General features: G+C 40.7%; 3 protein-coding genes and 2 non-coding genes across 7 annotated transcripts in view; 3 read left to right on the top strand and 2 right to left on the bottom strand.

Moving 5' to 3' along the window:
* LOC105391835 (serine proteinase stubble) overlaps positions 1 to 7,851 on the top strand; it is a 38,845-nt gene extending 30,994 nt beyond the window's left edge. Inside the window, exons 8-10 of the mRNA XM_038111480.2 lie at positions 5,423 to 5,538; positions 7,036 to 7,191; positions 7,674 to 7,851. Of these exons, the coding sequence (XP_037967408.2) occupies positions 5,423 to 5,538; positions 7,036 to 7,191; positions 7,674 to 7,837 (436 nt within the window). The 3' untranslated portion in view covers positions 7,838 to 7,851. The remainder of the gene's footprint in view (positions 1 to 5,422; positions 5,539 to 7,035; positions 7,192 to 7,673) is intronic.
* A 4,645-nt stretch (positions 7,852 to 12,496) lies between these two features.
* On the bottom strand, positions 12,497 to 12,603 carry LOC119692774. Its single transcript, XR_005254361.1, has one exon. It is a non-coding gene; the product is annotated as a U6 spliceosomal RNA (small nuclear RNA).
* A 766-nt stretch (positions 12,604 to 13,369) lies between these two features.
* LOC105391829 (proteasome subunit beta type-4) lies at positions 13,370 to 16,060 on the bottom strand. Of its 2 annotated transcripts, XM_038114028.2 has the most exons (6): positions 15,833 to 16,060; positions 15,414 to 15,626; positions 14,859 to 14,994; positions 14,410 to 14,471; positions 14,043 to 14,123; positions 13,370 to 13,593 (listed from the first exon to the last, which is right to left on the bottom strand). In XM_038114028.2, the coding sequence occupies exons 1-6, from the start codon at positions 15,967 to 15,969 to the stop codon at positions 13,434 to 13,436; spliced, it is 789 nt and encodes a 262-aa protein (XP_037969956.1). In that variant the 5' UTR covers positions 15,970 to 16,060; the 3' UTR covers positions 13,370 to 13,433. The 2 variants fall into 2 exon arrangements, with proteins under 2 accessions (XP_037969956.1, XP_048488679.1); XM_048632722.1 differs by lacking the exon at positions 14,043 to 14,123 and having other exon boundaries at positions 14,329 to 14,471.
* Positions 16,061 to 16,689: 629 nt separating this feature from the next.
* LOC105391828 (60S ribosomal protein L23) lies at positions 16,690 to 19,641 on the top strand. 2 transcript variants are annotated; one of them, XM_048627447.1, is made up of 5 exons: positions 16,690 to 16,825; positions 17,025 to 17,108; positions 17,472 to 17,599; positions 18,909 to 18,980; positions 19,494 to 19,641. In XM_048627447.1, the coding sequence occupies exons 1-5, from the start codon at positions 16,813 to 16,815 to the stop codon at positions 19,617 to 19,619; spliced, it is 423 nt and encodes a 140-aa protein (XP_048483404.1). In that variant the 5' UTR covers positions 16,690 to 16,812; the 3' UTR covers positions 19,620 to 19,641.
* Positions 17,932 to 18,012, top strand: LOC119692776. Its single transcript, XR_005254362.2, has one exon. It is a non-coding gene; the product is annotated as a small nucleolar RNA SNORD53/SNORD92 (small nucleolar RNA).
* Positions 19,642 to 19,975: the final 334 nt, after the last annotated feature.

Below are 19,975 nucleotides of genomic sequence, written 5' to 3'. Positions count from 1 at the left end.
GCGTGAGGTATGCTATCGTGCAACTTTATTTTATCTTTTGTTCTTATGATAATAACGGATTCGTACGTCAATCCCTGTGCTTCGTGTATGGTTAGGACGCGTGAGCCCATTCCTTCACCATACCCTTGGCTGGTCAAGGTCTCTTTTTCTTCCTGTGTATGCACCAGGAACAGAGTGTTGGTTTGGGATTTGGGAATTACTGCGTCTGTTAACCTTTTCAGCTGCAGGGATTGGATGCGCGCTGTGGCTGCGTATATGCCTGAGTATACTTCCTTTAGGGCGTATGCAACATCCATGGGGTTTCTGTATGAGCACAACAGCTCCTGGGTGATGTTTGCTACCAGTGTTGGGCGATTGTACCTAAGCTCGAATAGGTTCTCTCTGTCGATATATGGTAGCTGATTGATGTCTCCGATCAGAGCAATATCACAGGCACGAGACAGGTGGGCGGCCATTACGATTGCCCCGAAATGGTTCATCAGGGCTTCGTCAATTATCAGGCGTTGGCAACCGACATGTTCTCTAAAGCCGTTTACCAGGACTGATGCCATCGTACGCACCCTAGTTTTGACCATGTCACCAATACGATGCGCTAGCCTGTTTCTTATGTCGATGGCCGCCTCAGTTGTTGTTGTGATAATGGTGTCTTTGCTCACATCGAAGTTATTTATCACCCAGGTTGTCTTCCCACATCCAGGTACCCCGTTCACCCAAGTGATAGTGGGCATCGTCCAGTGATTCCAGTTGGCGTTGATGGTTTCCACTTTTGCTAGGATTTTATCCTCTAGCATAATCCTGGTGCACTGGGCGACGACCACTATTTGGTTGTTGTGTGGCACAGTAAATTTTGAGGAGTTGCATTCCCAGGGTACAAATCCGCTTTCCTCGCTGTAAGCCGCCATATACGCTCCAGTCATTTTGCCTCTGAGGACTTGGCAACTACTGTTATCGTATATGCAGGCTTCGGCCTCCTCGAGTAGAATTTTTAGCCGGCCTTCGTTTTCTTGCCTGTAGGTCTGCATGATGGTTTTGCACGACAAGAGGTTTACCTGCTTTGTGGCGGTTGTTATTGCCACAAATTCTATGACGGCATTCTCCAAATGCTCTTTAGGGGAGGTTGCTGTTTTTAGCTTCGGTGGGACCACCTGACCCATGTCGGCTCTTGTTATGGTTCTTTGGGCCGTTCTTTTTCGGATGGGGCCTTTGGGGATTTGGCGCCACTCAGGTGTCCTCTGTGGTTTCCCCATAAGGCTTTGGGCAGCTGATTTGAATGCCTGAAGGAACCCTTGTGCGCGCCCCTGCGAGATTCTGCTCTGCATCCTCATATTTATTTCCTGCTGTTCAGCAGCAGCGACGGACTCGGAAGCCATCCTCTCCTGTAGGCGTTCTGATCCGGTGACCGCTTCAGTTTGTTGGTGGTTGTTGTTCCTCACGGGTATGTGTCCACTGAGAAAGCTTAGGTCTTCACCTCTGTCCTCATACACAACTATTTCGTGTTGTTTTGAGGCTTTTAGGCAGCCCAGCTGGTCAACAATTTCACCTTTCTTATGCTCGATCACCATTGCGTCTACGCTTATTATCTTGGGGACGTTACTATCTTGTGCTCTCTCTCCAAGCGTAGTGAGCCATGAGCATGCCTGGACAAACGGGGTGTCATCGGCCCATTCCAATAGTGCGATGGTCTTGTTACGGCATCGTACTAATCTGCAGGACTGATTTCCCACTAGTGTTACCGGCAGTGCGTCATAGGCTTTACGTTTCATGGTATCTTTGGATGTGCTTCCATTTAGGAGAGAGGCTAGGCCGGGTGATATGGCTACACGCTTTCGCGCCCCCGAGACGCAGAAGCTGATGCCGAGTCTTTCGCTGCTACTGTCCATGAACAGAGCCACACTTCGGCGTCTTAGTCCGGCTTCTCCTTTTTCGCCACAAGACAACAGCTGGTTTGTCGCTGTTGCTTTTGGAGTCACTTGTTGTGGTGCTGAGATGGTCGGGTTTGATGATTGGAATACTGATGTTGATTGGGCTTCAGGGCGAGAAATTGTGCTGTTTCTCCTTGCTGCTACTCGGAAGATTCGATCTGCGTATGATAGGAAATGAGGTCTGTGATTGGTGTCTGCCAGAATATCTTTTAATTCCGACTCCACCAAGTTCCTGTTTATCGATGTCTCCAGATCATGTCTTGCAGCAAGAAAACGGGGGCAGTCCAGAATGATGTGCCATACCGATTCACTGATGTTGGGGTCGCAATCACATCCAGGGCTTCCTTTAAGTTTGAATCTGTACAAATATTCTCCTATCCCCCCGTGTCCGGTCAGCATTTGTACGTGAGCAGGGGTCAATTTAGAAGTTCGCGTAATTCGGTATGCTTGGTTGACATCCGGTAGAAATTTACGCGTGACTGCTCCTGTACTCGAGGTCGCGTATCGATCTTGCCATTTTCGGACCGATTCCTCTCTGATCTTTTTTCTGACATAGGACAGGGGAACTTTGTCGTAATCGTGGGAGGTGCTGTGTAGTGCTGCTGTTTTGGCGAGCTCATCGGCTCTTTCGTTCCCGGCAGTTCCTACGTGCGCCCTCAACCAGAACATTTGTATCTCTCCGCCATCGCTCACAGCCCTCGCAATGTTTTCCTTTATGCTTCTTGCCAGGGGGTGGCTGAGTTTCGGATTTTGGAGCAGATCGAGTGATGATCTCGAGTCGCTCAAGATGTTCACTTTTTTATCCGTGCTAGAGCTCACCAGTTTTGTTGCCCTGTGAAGTGCATAAAGTTCCGATTGGAAGACCGTGCACGATGGGTGGAGACCAAAAGTCTCGGACAGTTTTTCTTTGCCATCCTCCCACCAACTTAGGGCGGCGCCGACTTTTCCCTCTATCTTGCTTCCATCCGTGAAGATTTGGGAGCCGGTGTCCAGCAGGGTGGTGTTTTCAAGGATCTCGTACTTGGTAGAGGTAAGTGTGGACGGATGTGGTAAGTCCAAGTACCCTACATTCCGTTCGAGATCTTTGCCCGGTGGGAGGTAGTCAGCTGACAAGAGTTTTTTTGATTTGTACAGATTTGCTGCCTCCTGTATTCTGAGGTCGAGAGGCAGCAAGCCCGACAGTGCCAGTGCAGATGTGAGCGACACTGTTCGGTAGGCTTTACATATTTTTTGTGCGAAACCTCTTTGTAGCGAGAAAAGCAGTTTTTTGTTACTTTCCAGTTCGACGGCTTGTGACCAGACGCTTGCGGCGTATGTCATGATGGGCTCCACTACTGCGATGTAGATTGTCCTCACAATTTCACCGTTTAGTCCCCAGGTTACCTTCGCTGCGCGCGCTAGCTGTTTGTGAATGTCTGCAACTGTGATACTTACTACTTACTCTAGTGTGGAAAATGGGTAATTGTAGTCTATTTAGTACCTATAGAGTCAGAGCCGTACGGGTTCGCCGAACGACGCGTGCAGATAGTGGCGAGCCATCCGCACTTCGACCTGGCGACTTTCGAATATGATCTCGCGCTGTTGAGGTAAATAAATAAAGAAATCTTCTCGTTTTAAGGTGCCAGCGTCCTTGTGAATAATGACATTCTAGTGGAGAAAATGGATTATTACTGTCTAATTAGTATAGTGTCAGAGCCGGGTTCGCGGAGATACGCGTGCAGATAGTGGCGAGCCATCCCCACTTCGACCCGGCGACGTTCGAGTGTGATCTCGAGCTGTTGAGGTACGTACGGTGGCCTGCGCCTAAAAGTATACAGGCGGAGTTTTTTAAATAGCATCCCTGATGATGAAGGGACCAGCTACATCTGTTATAAATCCGGGGAAGTGTTGTGTGTGATGTGTGTAGCAGTGGTGTTTATGTGGATGTGTTTGAGCAGCATGTGAGCTTGAGAACGCTATTTTAAAAACTCCGCCTGTATACTTTTAGGCGCAGGCCACCGTACATCAATTATTTCAAAAGAACGCTAGTAATTCATAAATCAATGACGTACGTTCTTCACAATGTGAATTGTGATGCGGAAAAAGGGTCATTACAGTCGAGTTAGCATCGAGTCAGAGCCTTACGGGTTTTCTGGACGACGGGTGTAGATAGTGGCGAGCCTTCCCCACTTCGACCCGGCGACGTTCGAGTATGATCTCACGCTGTTAAGGTACCTGCGATTTTTTTATTATTTTATACTCATTTAACATTGATAGTATAACTCGGAAAGTCGGTCATTCATTACACAGGCGCGTGCAGATAGGACCAGGAGAATTCTGTTCCGTGACAACAACGGTGAGTCGCCCGGCCCATTCACACTAACCACAACTACTGTAAACCGCCTGTTACAGTAATTCAGTAATTTATTAAATATCTACCCACACAATTGTGAAAAATAATTATATGTATTTCTATTTTAATAATGTTACAATTTATTAACTGTGTTCATGTTAGTCCAGTACAAATTTAATCTTTATGTTTTGTATTGTATTGTGTATGTTTGTGAATTAGTGTGAATAAATGGTATGGTATGAATTTGAAAATGACATAGGAAACTTATTGTCCCGGAATTCGAAGCGGCTTTTGCGGGCAACAGCTACTGACTAATATAATGACCAACTTTCCGCATTGAAATCCTAGTACTATTTTACTACTATAGACATTAACATACTCATTATACTGATGATAAATTTAATAAATTTGCATGGAGGTTCATTCACACTCAATAACAAACGAATAATAAAATCAATAACAACTACCAACCAACTTTATCTCTCGCGAACTTTTTACCATTCAGTAAACCAATAAAAACATTAATCACCGTCATAAAATTTGAATACATTAGATTAGTTTGTATTCTTTAAGAGTCACTAGACCGTAAACGGTATAGTTTTTTTTTTGCGATGTGACAAATAAAACAACTGTTGGACGTTGGGTGTCCGGTCAGTCACCATTGAACTTGACCTGAGGAAACTTGTACATTTTATTTATAGAGTATCTTGCAGGCTTCACAACATATAAGTATTATAATATGAAGTGCAGAGCTGTGATTGGTTGAATTGACATTGACGGACATAAGTTCATGTTTATTTCGCAGTCCGATGTTCACACGACTATCCGCGGACTGCAATTGAACTGCAATCTTTCTTACTACGTGATTGATTTGCAGATATTGCAGCCGTGACACCTGCATTCCAACTGAACCTGTAGGGTTACCACCACCGAACATTAGCAATTAACAATCTTTAACCAGCGTCGGTCGCTTGTACATCTGACGTAAATTGTCTGGATCTGACAGATGTTTGACAGGCGAACGACGCTGCTTAAGGATTGCTATAGTTAAAGTTGCTAAAGTTGAACTTAAATTGTATTGCAGTGTAGCAGTTATAATGCAGTCCGTCTGCCTAGCTAGAGCCTTACATTAATTGAAACTTATTCCAAACTCCTCATTCTCCTTCAGGTTCTACGAGCCAGTGAACTTCCAGCCCAACATCCTGCCGGTGTGCGTGCCGGATACAGACGAGGACTACGTGGGCAAGGTGGCGTATGTCACCGGCTGGGGACGCCTGTACGACGGTGAGGACTTTATTACAGAGCATCCTAGAACCGTTCCCGGATGCCGGATTTTCATACTTACTCAGACTTGCATACAGTTTACTAGCGCGCTATATTTCGCACTGCAAAAAAACTGTGGATGGCTGTATGAAGGGGAGGGCTTTATACTGTTTAAGTACAGTGAAACTATAAAGTCCTGAAATTAATGTTTGAGGAACTAAAATTTTCAGGAGCCTGGCACCATTAGAAAAGAAACATAAAAGTCATAACAATTGTTTATGTCAATAGGCGGATGGCTGTTTTTTTGAATTTTCTTACTAATTATAAGGATAATCTAGATAAAAACAACAATTTACGCTTGGTTGCAATTAGGAAGATGAAGAAAAATATTCGTAGTCAAGCTAGTGAAGTTATTTATCGAGTTTTAATACAATGTTTAGCAGAACATCAAGCTGGACACATTTTGTCGAATTTGGGGGATGTTAACGCTCGTACAGCGTCTATGTCGGGTATGTAGCATTGTACAAATTGTAATAACTCATTTTTTATTAGTACCAACGCTTCATTTATCGATAAACCTAGGTTTAGAGCCCAAGTCGAACATTGTTTACATACCACTGATTGTAGGTTTCATCTGGTTTCAGTTGAGTCAAACCTTAACATTTTGATATTTGAAGATATATGTTTGTTTACTTACTGAATTCACATTCTGTGAATTTGGGGGGCATTGTGTAACTCAAAAAGATTTTTTTATTTTATTTTTTAGTTATATCGGACCAGCGTGCCAAAGAGGGCAAAATATGGAATATTTCTAACTCCTGGAAGAAACAGTCCAAAAAGAGAAATTGATGTCTTTTCTTTACTATGTGTGCCCTTCGTCAACAGATCCAGTTTTTTTATACAGTTAATAAATAAGGTTATCTAAATAATATTTATTGGTTTCACTATTAGCCTTCATATTAACACCTTCTAGCTTGTATAAGAGCTTTTTTGTGGATGGTAAGTTGTTTTTAAATACATAAATAGGTAGGAAGTTAACAGGCAAAATTTCAAGTATCAAAGTCAGTTATGTTTCGCTATATAGGGTTGCTACATGAAAGATAGCAGTGCCCTCATTTAATTTCAGGACTTTATAGTTTCACTGTAAGTACATCATAATAAGAGTTGGAACAAACTTTGCTATAGAAACAAGTGCCAACATAAAAATGTGGGCAATGGGGCCCCGTCTGGAAGCATCAGTCATTTTCAGCATTCGCCTTCCTTGCCCAACCACTACCGGCTACATGTCTTATGATTAGGGTACTGTAATAACGGACCGGGGGGACGGAAGTCTCGCACTCACACTCAGTTGAAAACCTGAAAACGTCTCGTTTACCAAAACATGTACAGAATGCAATGCTGCGATTAACTGATTTTTTGTTTGATTACTCAGGTAGATAAACTATCCTGAATAAATGGGTCTCTCTGCCCGTATAAAAATTTGCTTACCTAACTAATTTAAGCTGTTCTTATTTTCAGAGGGTCCCCTGCCCAGCGTCCTGCAAGAGGTAGAAGTGCCAGTCATCAACAACACAGCATGTGAAGCGATGTACCAAGCGGCCGGGTATAACGAGCACATACCCAACATATTCATCTGTGCCGGGCTGCGGCGCGGCGGCGCTGACAGTTGTGAAGGTAAGGCGTAGGTACTACGAGTTTAGGTTACCTAAAAAACATACATGTATAGGTACAAAATGCTCACGTCTAGCGACTGTAATCCCCGAAGGAGTAGTCCGAGATAACTCGCAAGCACAAGAGTCTACCTTAAAAACTTGAATTAAAATGTGCATGTGTGTGAAACTATGCAAACTAACTTAGTTTAGCTCGCAGTGGACGCTCGGCTAAAAACTTCTACTGTCTAGTTCGCCGTCCAGTCAGCTGATATCTGGCTCCTTTCATCACGGTGGCAAACCTTATATTGAAGCTTTGCGTTTGTCCCCAACCTACAGTAGAATAAAGTTGCGAAGCTCGTGGTAAAGTACGAGTATACTTTGTAAAATAGTAGTTTGATTGACAGATGGTTACGCCTGTCAAACAAAGTAAATTTTCCCTTGAATACGAACAAATTACAAATAAATCATTACATTCATAGGACTTACATTATATTCAACTCGCAGGCGACTCCGGCGGCCCGATGGTGGTGCAGCGCGACCGCGACCGGCGCTTCGTGCTCGGCGGCGTCATCTCGTGGGGCATCGGCTGCGCGGAGCCCAACCAGCCCGGCGTCTACACGCGCATCTCCGAGTTCCGCGACTGGATCAACCAGATACTGCAGTTTTAGATGATTGGGTCAAACGAATAGTACCTACTGCATTTTTGGCGATTGGGTCAAGTACTGCAATTTTAGGCGACCGGGTCAAATGGATACTGCAGTTTTAGACGACTGGGCCAGATACTGCAGTTTTAGATGACTGGACCAGATAATTCAGTTTTAGATGGCTGGTTCAGATACTGCAGTTTTAGATGACTGGCTCGAACGGATAACTGCAGTTTTACCCCCTTATTCATAGAGAAGTTACAGAACGTTTTAACTAATAAACTGTTTTGTCCCTCTCCGACAAAGAACAATTTGTTCTTTGACAGAGAGGGACAAAACAGTTTATTAGTTAAAACGTCTTGTAACTTTTCTATGAATAAGGGGGTTAGATTATTAAGTCAGATACTGCAGTTTTATATGATTGGGTCGGATACTGCATTTTAGATGACTGGGTCAGATACTGCAGTTTTACAAGACTGGCTCAAATGGATACTGATTTATCAATATTAGACAATATTATATCCCTGTGACACTTCAGTTTTAGACTAGCCATTTATCAACGTGATAAAAATCATAGAAAAGGTTCGGATTGTATTTTTTTAAAAACTAAAAAATCTTGAAATATTTAAAACCTCGACGAACTTTATACTTTAGAATTTTAGAGCGGAAATGTGAACTGGATATTTTATAAAATTAGTTTCCAAAAACAACATAAGATGTATTTTGTTAGAATTTTTTGAGATTTATAATAAATTTTGTGTTCAATAAAGGTGTTCCTTTAAAAATATTATTAAAATTTGAAAAGGTTCTTAACGAAACAACGAATTTACTATGTAAAAAATATGATAGATAAATAAGTAGGTACTTTAAATATAATAATATTATTAATTTTTAAGACAGCAACTCTCAATTCAACTTTTAATAGCATATTTTATTATTTAAATCCTTATTTATTTTATAATTTAAGTCTAACTAACAAGGGCGTACCCAGGATTTCAGCTAGGGGGGGGCAGCTCATACCGGTTTCTAGGTGATGGTTGGTGGGGTATATTTTAAACAAAAAATTGTGATTGTAAAAAATGTGATAGAGAACTAATAAGAACAATAATTAATAACATTACGGTTATAATGTACTTATGTTCATTTATTTTATGCTTTTATTTTTATTTTCGGCTGTACCGTTTTAAAACATAGTAAGCCAAACCATGAGACAAAATGTTCAGGAGAGCCAAATTTTTTTTTGTCATTTCAATGCCCGGTAAAACTATGATACACATCTGAATGAATGTTGGCTTAAAGGAAGTGGCTTGACATACAATACTATTTCATTTAAATATGACTAATATTGTTGCTGTAATGCACAAAAGAAAACACAAACTAGGTTTTACATGGTTTTCTGATCCCAAAACCGCTCTGACTGACCATTCCATAACCTAGTAAGGGCCATTATTGTGTCATTTAAGACAAGTTAAGTAGGTATATTGAAATTACAATTATTGTGGTATCTCAAAATTTTTTATATGTTTGGGATCCTTCACATAATATAATACAAATTTTGCAGCACTTTTATACAGCCGTACTATACCTAAGTACTTAATAGCACAAATAACCGTATATTTTTACGTTTTTGTTTCATCTAAATTTAAATAAACTAAATAGCCATAGTAAGAAGACTCTGACATGAACATTATTTATGACTGCCTTAAAGTAGACAATATTTCTTAAATTTTAAGCTAAAAATCTGTTTTCTCTAGGTTGAGATTTTTTAATTTTTTATGCAAAATAGGACTAGGTAAATAGGTTCTGACGAGAAAGGTCTAAGTATATAGCTTTAATAAAGAAGACAATATTTTTTATGTTTTAATTTTAATTCAACTTTCTAGGTCTCATTCGTTCAAAGATACGGGTTTTTTTTTTTTTTTTTTTATTTGGCTCACTAAACTGAGCTTAGTTCTTACAGCTTTCAAAAACAGTTGCCTAACTACCTTACAATGAATAAGCCCTACTAGAAGTGAGCACAACATGCATAAAAAATAAGAATTAATTTTTTACAAAAATGAACTTAGTGCTATTCCAATAACTTAATAAGTGAACAACTTATGCTACTTACTTAAACAAATTATTTACAAGTTTACATACTACATTATAAATAACAATATCAGTACCACAACAATATTTGTGTGCTGTCATGGCTATACCTACTTAATTAACTAAAACAACCCGTAGACGCGAAAACAAATACATTACATAATAAAACTTTTCAACTGGTAGGTACTTAATTGATGAGACAGTGGATCCAAAAATATCAATCGAGTCCTGGACGCTATTGTATGTCGCTAAGAGTCTGTATAAAGGGGAGTGTTGAGCGTGTAGTTCTAGCGGGTTCTGAAATACTTATCTGATATTTTATTCGAAAAAAGTGTAATAGTGTTTGTGCCTTATACCTACTAAAAATAAAGCTCGAAAACCACCATTCCATTGCTGACCATTTGAAAACCTAGTACGAGCCATTGACCATTTTAAAACATAGTAAAGTAAAAATTAAAGTGGTTGGTTGCTCTTACTAGGGTTTGAAATGGTTTTTCTGCCATTTTTTTGACAGGGTGGACTTAGTAGGTTTTTGAAATCTAATTTCTGTTTCTAAGCCGTTTATTGATATTCTGACAATGCAGTTTTATGCGCAATCGCTTAAAATAATGCATAAATCAAAGACCCGTTTTCTTTCAAATATGGCACTTACTAGGTTTTGAAATGGTAAAGCCGTATTAAAGAGACACATCGAGAATGTTTACATTTTGTCTCAGAAGAAGTTGAATAGGATGTATAGAATACGACGTTCTTCGTGGTATTGTTATTCAATACAAGATGTCGCGATTGATCGTATAAATTGATGCTTTTTTTTTGCTGGAAAAGTACTATCGTCCGTAACTACATAGCATATATTCGGCTTTAATCCTTGATGGCTCTGATTGTCTTGTAGAGAGCGGAAACTACGTTCACGAAAATTACTTTTATTTTGTCTTCTAGGGGGGGGCAGCTGCCCCCCCCTGCCCCTACCTGGGTACGCCCTTGCTAACTAATTTTGTAGCAAAATTAATAAATGATTAATAAGTAAGTAAAATATATTGTAAATAAAAAATATTTAGTAAATAAAAACTACTTGCATTTAATACCTAGGTTTTTAGTTTAAGACAATAACAATATTTATATTAAATAATTATTATGAAAAAAATACTTACAATAAATATTTTTTATGTTATATTTTGGCGTTTTTTTACCTACCTAACAATGTCCACCAACCCGCACTAGGCCTACCTTCATTGGAAGGAGACCCGTGTTCCAACAGTGGGGACGTGCTTGAAAATTTGTGCAAAACTATTTGCTTCTTCAGACCCTTTAGTACGGGTTTCGTTATTTATGAAAACGAAAAAAAAATACGTTTTCTCCTGTAATCTGCATACATTATCTGTCAAAAGTTTCATGATAGTTTCCATTAGAGGCGGCACTTGGTTTGCGAGAAAACGTAAACTTTTATAGTTTTCGACAAACTATCAAACCTGTACTAGACCTGCTGGTGGGTTACTCGTGACTAGTCGTGACTCTGTCACTATAGTTAGTATGAAGGAGAATTAATTTTATTTCTTCCCTGTTAAACTACCTAAATGTGAAAGGCAGCACTTGAACTGTCATGATTCATGAGACTATTACAACCATCACACTATTCACACAGAAGTACCTTATAATACCTGCGCTGCGTCGGTAAAAGTAAGGTAGGTAACCAGTGTTACATGAAGTGAAAATGGAAAAAAGTACAAATTCGCCACTAAAATATCCTTCTAATGTAAGATGGTAAGACTCCGACTGATAAGCTATACCTGCTCGCTGGAATAGCACCGCCAGCGGTTCGCAGACAGGCCGCTGCGGCCAAAGAGCGCTGGAAACAACTGAACGACTTGCGCCATCCTTTGTATGGTTATGTTCCAGTGCAACAGCGCCTTAAATTACGCAGAAGCTTCGTCACAATCGAACTGCTGACAAACGAGACAGCGCAGGAGTTCAGGTTGAGCCGCTGGAGAGCCGATACTTCCCACTTGCGTCGGTTTGTCCAGCCAGCCAAGGAGCTGCCTGCTGGAGGGGGTGAAGAGTGGTCTGTATGGAAAACACTAAACCGCCTCCGGGCTGGCGTTGCCCGGACGAAGGACAATTTGAGGCGATGGGATATGCTCCCAGCCAATGCCAGCACTCCATGCAGTTGCGGAAGCCTCCAGACTACGTCACACCTTATAGAGTGCCCTAATGCCCCAAAGTGCAGTCTAGAAGACCTGATGAAGGCCAATGACCTCGCAATAAGAGTAGCAAAACACTGGAGGAAGTTAGCTTAGTTAGTGTATTTACACGATAGAAGAAGAATGTATGATGGTCCCCTGTGAGGCGAAAATACAGCAATATCTAAATAAATACCCTAGCCCTAGGTACAGATAGGTAAGGTAGCGCAAGTAAGTGCATATGAATAAGATGAAGTTTTCATAAAATTTAAACTGTGCGACCACAAAAAACTTTAAACACTGTTTAACTAGTGTTTAAAACGAAATTTGACAGAATTTGTAGACGTTTAGTCGCGCTAATCATCTGTTAAAGTGTTAAATACTGTCCAAGTTTTTGTGGTAAAGCCCAAAGTGTCCAAAAAATGTGGAACGCTTCACGATTTTGCGTGTCATCCTTGCGCAGGGGCCATGCTAATCTTCTCTGTATCGTTCCAATTTTAGTATATGTACTGCCGAAGCAAGTACACTCCCTAGGCAATCAATCTTGTATATATACCGAGTGAGCTAAAAAACTTTGATACCGCGATGTAGAATCTCATACAAATTCTCAGCTTGTCGTACAAAATCTTATAAAATCGAAAAAGCGCCATCTATTGTTCAGATGACTTAACTACTACATTACAACAGTCATCGTAAGGTATGACGACGAAACGCCATCTTTTTTTCATATTACTTAACTACTACCTTACAACAGTCATCGTAAGATATACGAAAAAGTCCTTGAGGTACGGTACCTCAGGGACTTTTTCGTCCTTTCATGTTTCGCCTGAAACACAGACTTTGTGTTGATGCAATCTATTGTAGAGTAGGCAGACGTGCATTGTTGTGCCCATTTTAAACAGTGTTGTTAGTTAGGAGCATACAGTACTTAACTTATAAAATTAGGAAAGTTACTACTAGTAACTAGTTTGAAAGTTAGGTACTAGTAGTAACTTACTAGAGCAGCTAACTAGCGGCGCCATTCCGTACGTATAAGAGTTTTCCCCAAAATAGTTTCGTCATGCTAATACCATTTTCTTTTTATTCTACCTCCTATCCTATATCTACTCGTAATGACTAAGCTAGAAGTTAGTATCATTTTCGCTAGAAACAGACGTTTTTAAACTAGACACAAGTATTTCTTTATGCGTTTTAACTTCTCTAACTAGAAAGTGATAATACTTTACTGTTCTAATAGGTATCGTATCGCCATTGCCATCGTCTTCCCAACACAACTAAAACACCAAAGAAATACATTTTACAAGAATTTATTCATAATCATTATAAAAAAAACCACCATCACAACTCCCAACCTCTCACTTCATATGGATCATGTGGGCGAGTGACCAGTCGTGCTTCAGCTCGATGGGGTCACTGACCGTTACGCCGTCTGCTGTGATCACGCCGATCTGGTACTTGGGGAACGAACGCGCGTCACGGTAGAAGAGGACCTCCATGCATTTCTGGACGATTGCCCTGGGGGAGAGAAAAGTTAGGTTAGAAATTAGTGTGGCGAGATGGCGAAGTGGTTAGTGACTCTGAATGCTGTGCCAAGGGTCCGGGGTTCGATCCCCTGTTCGGGTAGATATTTTATTTGCAGACAAAAACTTTTTCTTGAGCCTTGGTGTTATTAAATATTTGCGTTGTCTGACATCTCCAACTCGATTATAGCGATAACTCTGTAGTCTTGGAGGATGCCCATATTAAAATACTAAAGCGCCTCAATAGACTGTAGTGAAAGCATTAGCATCAGTCACTGCTCAGGGTGCTACGGATATAAGGAAGGTGATACGTCACTCAAGGCCGTGGCCGTGACCTCCTTGCGATCTTTATATCCTTATCCACCATTGTTCTGCTAGGTTATTAGCAGATGATGCTCCCTACATCTACATCTACAGTGCTACTGTCTCGTGCTGACGTCATACTTGGCCTGCGCCTCGTCCAGTGGCTGCTTGGCGGCCTCGCGCAGCATGGGCGTGGCCATGTGCGCGCCGAGCCCGGTGGCGTGACATCCTTGCGACCTATGGATCCTAGTCCACCAGTGTGCTGCACGGGCGAACCCCGATGTTGTCTAGTGATGCTCCCTATACCTTGTTTCATGGGGAAAGACATCTGACAGGACCCTTATTACATTCGAATAAGGGTATTTTTTTATTATATCAGATGTGTTTCCCCGTGAAACATGGTATAAATCTACAACTGCAGTCATACTTGGCCTGCGCCTCGTCCAGCGGCTGCTTGGCGGCCTCGCGCAGCATGGGCGTGGCCATGTGAGCCCCGAGGCCGGTGGCGATGCACGCGTCCTCGTAGGCTGTGCCCAGCTTGTCTACCGCGCCGAGGAAGGGGGTGCCGTTCTGTGGGTGAGAGGAATGGGTGTTAGGATGATTTATTTAGTTGAAGTATTTTTATTGTGTCAAATTACATGTAGACTGATTTAGGTTTGTATAATGTTTTGCTTTTACTGTGATATTACAGGTTGCAGTGTAGCACAAGGAACCTAACTAATATAAACAAACTTGTACATGATTTCTTGCGGATATACATACAATGGGTCATAAAAACTCTATAGATTACTTAAGATGAAGAAAGAAGGGTATTTAGGAGGGAATGTTAAGATACTCTATCAGAGTTTGTCCTTGCTGTATATGATCAGTTGACAAGACATTCCTTTAACACCTCTATTTATTATTCCAGAACAATTTCTCTTCAGTTCCAATCATTGCTCTTATTTAAATTAATACCTGAATCCCAGCGACGACATAGTTGCTCCACAGTGGGTCCATGCGGCTGCGCTTCTGGTACATCATGCGCGTGAGCCAGCAGTGCAGCGAGCGCGGCTTCATCTGCAGACCGTCGCCCGTGCACTTCTCGTCAATCCTGGAACAGTTTGAGGTTTGAAATTAGAATAATGTTGTTTTTCTTTAAATATTTTTGTTGGATTATGTTAGTGGTTCTAGCATATTAGGCCTTCATCATCATCATCATCATCAGCCTATGTCAACCCACTGCAGGGTATAGGCCTCCTCCATGTTATTAGGCCTTGTCTATGCTCAAATGGTAATGGTACATTATAAAGTCGTGATTAATTCCTCTTTTGCTTCAAGTTCTATTGTTATTATAGTATGTGATCAGTTCTAGGATCTTCAGTTGCAGTGTTTAATGAAAAGGGATTGTCTCAAGTGGTTCCATTAAATTTGTTTAGCAATAAAAACAGTAACCTGTTAAGTGTCTGGATTACTTTGAAGAGGTCCCAAGTAAGAGTAGCCCTTTTATTCTAACTACAAATACATACTCACATTTTCTGGTTAATAATGTCCTTCAGGAACTGGAAGTCAGCATAGTCTCCACCGTTGCCCAAGAGGCACACATCATTAACCTTCAGAACCCTAGGACAGTTCCGGAAGCGAGCAAGGGACCCATAGGACCCGAGCATGTCTGCTGCTATGATGCATCCCTTGTCGAACTTTAGCCCTATCACTGTGGTCGTTGTTGTGATTGGTGCAGCTGAGCTATGGAAAAAACAAGTGAAGATAAGTATGGGACAACTAGCCATGGATGTGAAAATCCATTTTGGGTTGATGTTACTTTTGTCTGTACAAAAAAATATCTGCGGGTTAAGATCGTAAGTTACATTTGACGGGAAGTATGCAAAGTTTTCTAGCTTTCATGGTTATATATATAATATGCGTATTAATGTGAATATTAAATAACTTACTGAGCCCTGAAGTCCTGTGCAGTGTGTTTTGCTGGTCCAATGTTGGAGGAGTTACCAGGAAAGTTGTAAAATGCGGCTGGGGACGGGCCATTTCCCCAGAAAGGCGCTGGGTTCATCGGATCTGCCATAAATGCCATTTTAATACGGTTTTATAGAAACTGAAATGTTCAACTTTTGTACAAAAATGCAATTTCACAGAATGACAAGCGGCAAACGAAAATGACAATCAACTTTCAAGTTTACGTTCCGTTCCGTTTCTTTTTATTTATATTTTTTTTATGAAATGTTAATATCTCAGAATAATAACTGACCGCTATATTATTGGTGGCGAGTTGGCGAGGCGAGGCGAAGGAAGTGTCCAATGAAAAAAAGGTACGGATTACGATAAATTTTATTGTGACTTCCCAAACATTTATTTTTATATTAAACTTATCCTCAGATGACATCGACAGAAGATCAGTGTCTAGGACCGGAAATTTACGCTGCACATAAGCTAAGCTCGTTTCGGATCTCCTACGGCCGAATCGGCCTACGGGCAATGGCTAGTGTAAGACAGGGAGATATATGGCTATGCGTTAGCAGCTCACCACATCGACATCGCCGAGACGGTAGCAAACTTCATAAAATAGCAGTAGCAGTGTAGTAATACATTATTCTAAGCTTCAAGTTACGAGATTCGTTCAGAAACTATAAAAATATGAAACGAAAAATGTATGTCTTAAACCAACCATACGTTAAACAAAAAGCTATTTTATATTCAAATAAATAAATAAAATGTTTATGATTTATACGTATTTCACTACATTTTCAATGTTTTAACCATTTTAACATAATTTATATACTACTTTGAATTACGACTAACTTCATGTCGTTGAAATTTTACCTTGATTTCTAAACGAAAAGGCTGAAAAAAAAAACATATCTTTTCGTAGCTAACTTCAGGCTCTTTTAATTCCTCTTCAAAAAAGTGACCAAACAAAATGTCTAAAAGAGGTGTGTAAAATAGAAAATATCCAACAAAATCTACGAAATCCGTGAAAATATTAATTAGCGTGCATGTGTTATACGCAAGCGGTCTAGTGTTCGACATTCTGTAGAGTTTATTTCCAAAATTCCCTCATTTGCAACTTGCAGTTTTCGTATTCATAGTGTTATGGTGAAAGATGAATAAGTCTTTGTTTTCTCTTTCAAGGACGTGGAGGTTCCGCGGGAGCGAAGTTCCGCATCTCACTGGGTCTCCCAGTGGGAGCAGTCATCAACTGCGCCGACAACACAGGTAAATAATACTTACAAACTATTGTAACCTCTTCGAGCACATTTGACTGAGCACTGAGGATGATTCTTTCGTATAGAAACACAATAGTGTCTTGATATATGATGATATCTTCCTTGGCTGTGTCTGAAGTTGCTCAGTCTCATGTTTTTACTGTTAATTTGGATGTTTGTACTTCCAAAACATAACCTAACCTCCAACTTATTCACTACTGTTATTCTTCAGTAGTAGTTACTTAACTAAGTCTTATTTAACATTATTCTGGTACATAAAGACAGTGTAAACTAACCCAATATAAATATTTCAAACAAAAACAACATAACGCATCAACCAAAAATTATACTTACTTTCAATTTGAAATTTCAGGAGCCAAGAACCTGTACGTGATTGCCGTGCAAGGTATCAAGGGTCGCCTGAACAGATTACCCGCCGCCGGATCCGGTGACATGATCGTAGCCACAGTCAAGAAGGGTAAACCAGAACTCAGGAAAAAGGTATGATGTTTATAATTTACCAATACCTTTTTAGCTGTAATTTGGGTCATATGGTCATGGTTCTACTTTAAAGGAATGGCTCAATAGCCTGGTTTTTATCTATTTAAATCAACCTTAGCATTAACTGAAATTGATATGAAATTCAGCCAATCTCTAAGCTGCATGTTGTTCTGAAGTGCTGCTTATTGTGATATTCTTAGTTACTAGTGACACTGGCCATTAGTCAATGTTATTGTTAAAAGTTACAGACTTTATTGTTAAAAGACCTGGCTATTGAGTAGAAATTCTATATACAAAAAACACTGATCAGTAGCTTTACTATTTGTGATTAATTGCAATGATGATAATCCAAAGGTTTCGCTAATATTTATTATCTGAATAATTATGCTGATACACCTTGGCTGACTGAGCAATGATCACAAATATGAATATCTTGTCTTGTAAGTCGTAAGTTAGTCATTAACTAAAGGGCCTTCGTCCATTGCTCTGGTCCAGAAAAAGTTACCAATATGATTTAGAAATTTGGTATACAAATTAAACTACTTCCACTGTGGTTTAATAAAGTGCAGAAGCAAATATTACCTTCCTTTTTTATTTGGTTTTTACTGGAGCAGTGGATGGTAGTGTTTTCCACCAGTGAGGTGAGACAAGGATTGAATATGTATGGAAATGCACAAAGAGGGTCAGTTCTGTCAGTTTTTTATACAATTATTCAATTCAATCCTTGTCTTGCCTCCCCAAGAGCAAAGAAATTGCAGAGATTTTACAAACATATTTTGCAAGTTTCTCACTCTATATTTATGCCTGTGTTAATTTAGGGTGTCTTGAGATTATGTTTCTTCATTTATCCAGAAAAACTTTTGGCATGAAGTACCTATGAGGGGAAACATCTTTAGCTCCCTTGTACAATCTCCCCTGTATTTTTCCTCAAAGGCACAGTAAATTTGGTTTCTTTAACTAACAGATAATTAACTGTTAGCCAAAAATATTGCCTATAACATATTGCAACTGTAGTCTTCATTCTGATAATGGTTTCCGTGATTTTTTTTAGGGTTTTCCGCTTCATTTGATTTTTCCATTGTTGCCCACCGCCATTTCACCCAAGAGAGCATGTGTCAATGTACACAGGGCAGCTTTCCAACCATCCCCTCAGTGAATAACATAAAATGACAAACTAATATGAAGTTGGATCTATAACCCTCCACGATAAAAACGCAAATGTCTATAGTATCTACTTTTTACCCATGTAGCAAATAAACAGTACCGTAATGTACGAAAACAATTCTAATCACAACGTCTCTCTTCGCAGGTAATGCCGGCAGTGGTGATCCGGCAGAGAAAACCGTTCAGAAGGCGGGACGGGGTGTTTATATACTTCGAGGATAATGCGGGCGTCATAGTGAACAACAAGGGCGAGATGAAGGGGTCCGCCATCACCGGCCCCGTGGCCAAGGAGTGCGCCGACCTGTGGCCCCGTATCGCGTCCAACGCGAGCTCCATAGCTTGAAGGAATAAATAGTTGTATGACAGTCAAGTGTTTTGTTTTGGTAGCTTTAGTTACCCGACCTTGCTTACTAACTCAAAAGTCAAAATCTGGGTCATTCGTGTAGTAGCTAGATAGATAGATCTCTGGAATGGACTACCTATATTTATAAATATGAGAGTAGGTAACAGGACATAGAATACGACCAAGCGATATAGAAAGAGAGAATCTACGCAATCGTGAAGGTTTCATGCGGCCGCTACACGGTTTCGTTATTGACGTCGACAAACTCGTTTAATGCGCGTCGATAAATCACAACGCCAAAATGGCGAATCGCGATATAGGGAATTTTGCCTACGTCGCGTCGTAACAAATCCATGTAGCGGCAGCAGCTCCCTTAGTTACTTCGAGGACAATGCGGGCGTCATAGTGAACAACAAGGGCGAGATGAAGGGGTCCGCCATCACCGGCCCCGTGGCCAAGGAGTGCGCCGACCTGTGGCCCCGTATCGCGTCCAACGCGAGCTCCATAGCTTGAAGGAATAAATAGTTGTATGACAGTCAAGTGTTTTGTTTTGGTAGCTTTGGTTTCCTGAAGTGGGGTTTTCATGATAGAGAATGCTGGATGCTACCTTAATTTATTCGCATGGGGTAGATAGGACCTACACGGCATACGTGTGCAAAAACATTACCCTCCTCCTTCGGCAGTCGGGTAAATAGCGGCCTTTCCTTTGTGAGGGTAGGAAGCAGGTGGCTAACTATAATAGCATAACTAATTAACTATAAGAAAGGGTAAGATACCTTGTTACAAAATCGTGGAGGTAAAGTTAGACGATCTCAGCTCCCCTATCGTTCAGTAGCGAGACTAAATAAGTTTGACTTCATACAAGCCGA

This window comes from Plutella xylostella, chromosome 2 (genome assembly GCF_932276165.1).
Source record: "Plutella xylostella chromosome 2, ilPluXylo3.1, whole genome shotgun sequence".
NCBI lineage: Eukaryota > Metazoa > Arthropoda > Insecta > Lepidoptera > Plutellidae > Plutella > Plutella xylostella.
Note: the sequence above shows the minus strand (reverse complement) of the source record. Positions and strands in the feature narration are given on the sequence as shown.

Excerpts from the sequence above, each read along its gene's own strand:
- LOC105391829 (XM_048632722.1), bottom strand. The coding sequence starts at position 15,969 with ATGGCATTTATGGCAGATCCGATGAACCCAGCGCCTTTCTGGGGAAAT. Across the intron at positions 15,627-15,832 it reads GCACAGGACTTCAGGGCTCA|CTCAGCTGCACCAATCACAA; the intron begins GTAAGTTATTTA and ends TTTTTTCCATAG. Across the intron at positions 13,594-14,328 it reads CTGGACGAGGCGCAGGCCAA|GGCAATCGTCCAGAAATGCA; the intron begins GTATGACTGCAG and ends TCTCTCCCCCAG.
- LOC105391828 (XM_048627447.1), top strand. Across the intron at positions 17,109-17,471 it reads CAACTGCGCCGACAACACAG|GAGCCAAGAACCTGTACGTG; the intron begins GTAAATAATACT and ends TTGAAATTTCAG. Across the intron at positions 17,600-18,908 it reads AACCAGAACTCAGGAAAAAG|GTAATGCCGGCAGTGGTGAT; the intron begins GTATGATGTTTA and ends CTCTCTTCGCAG.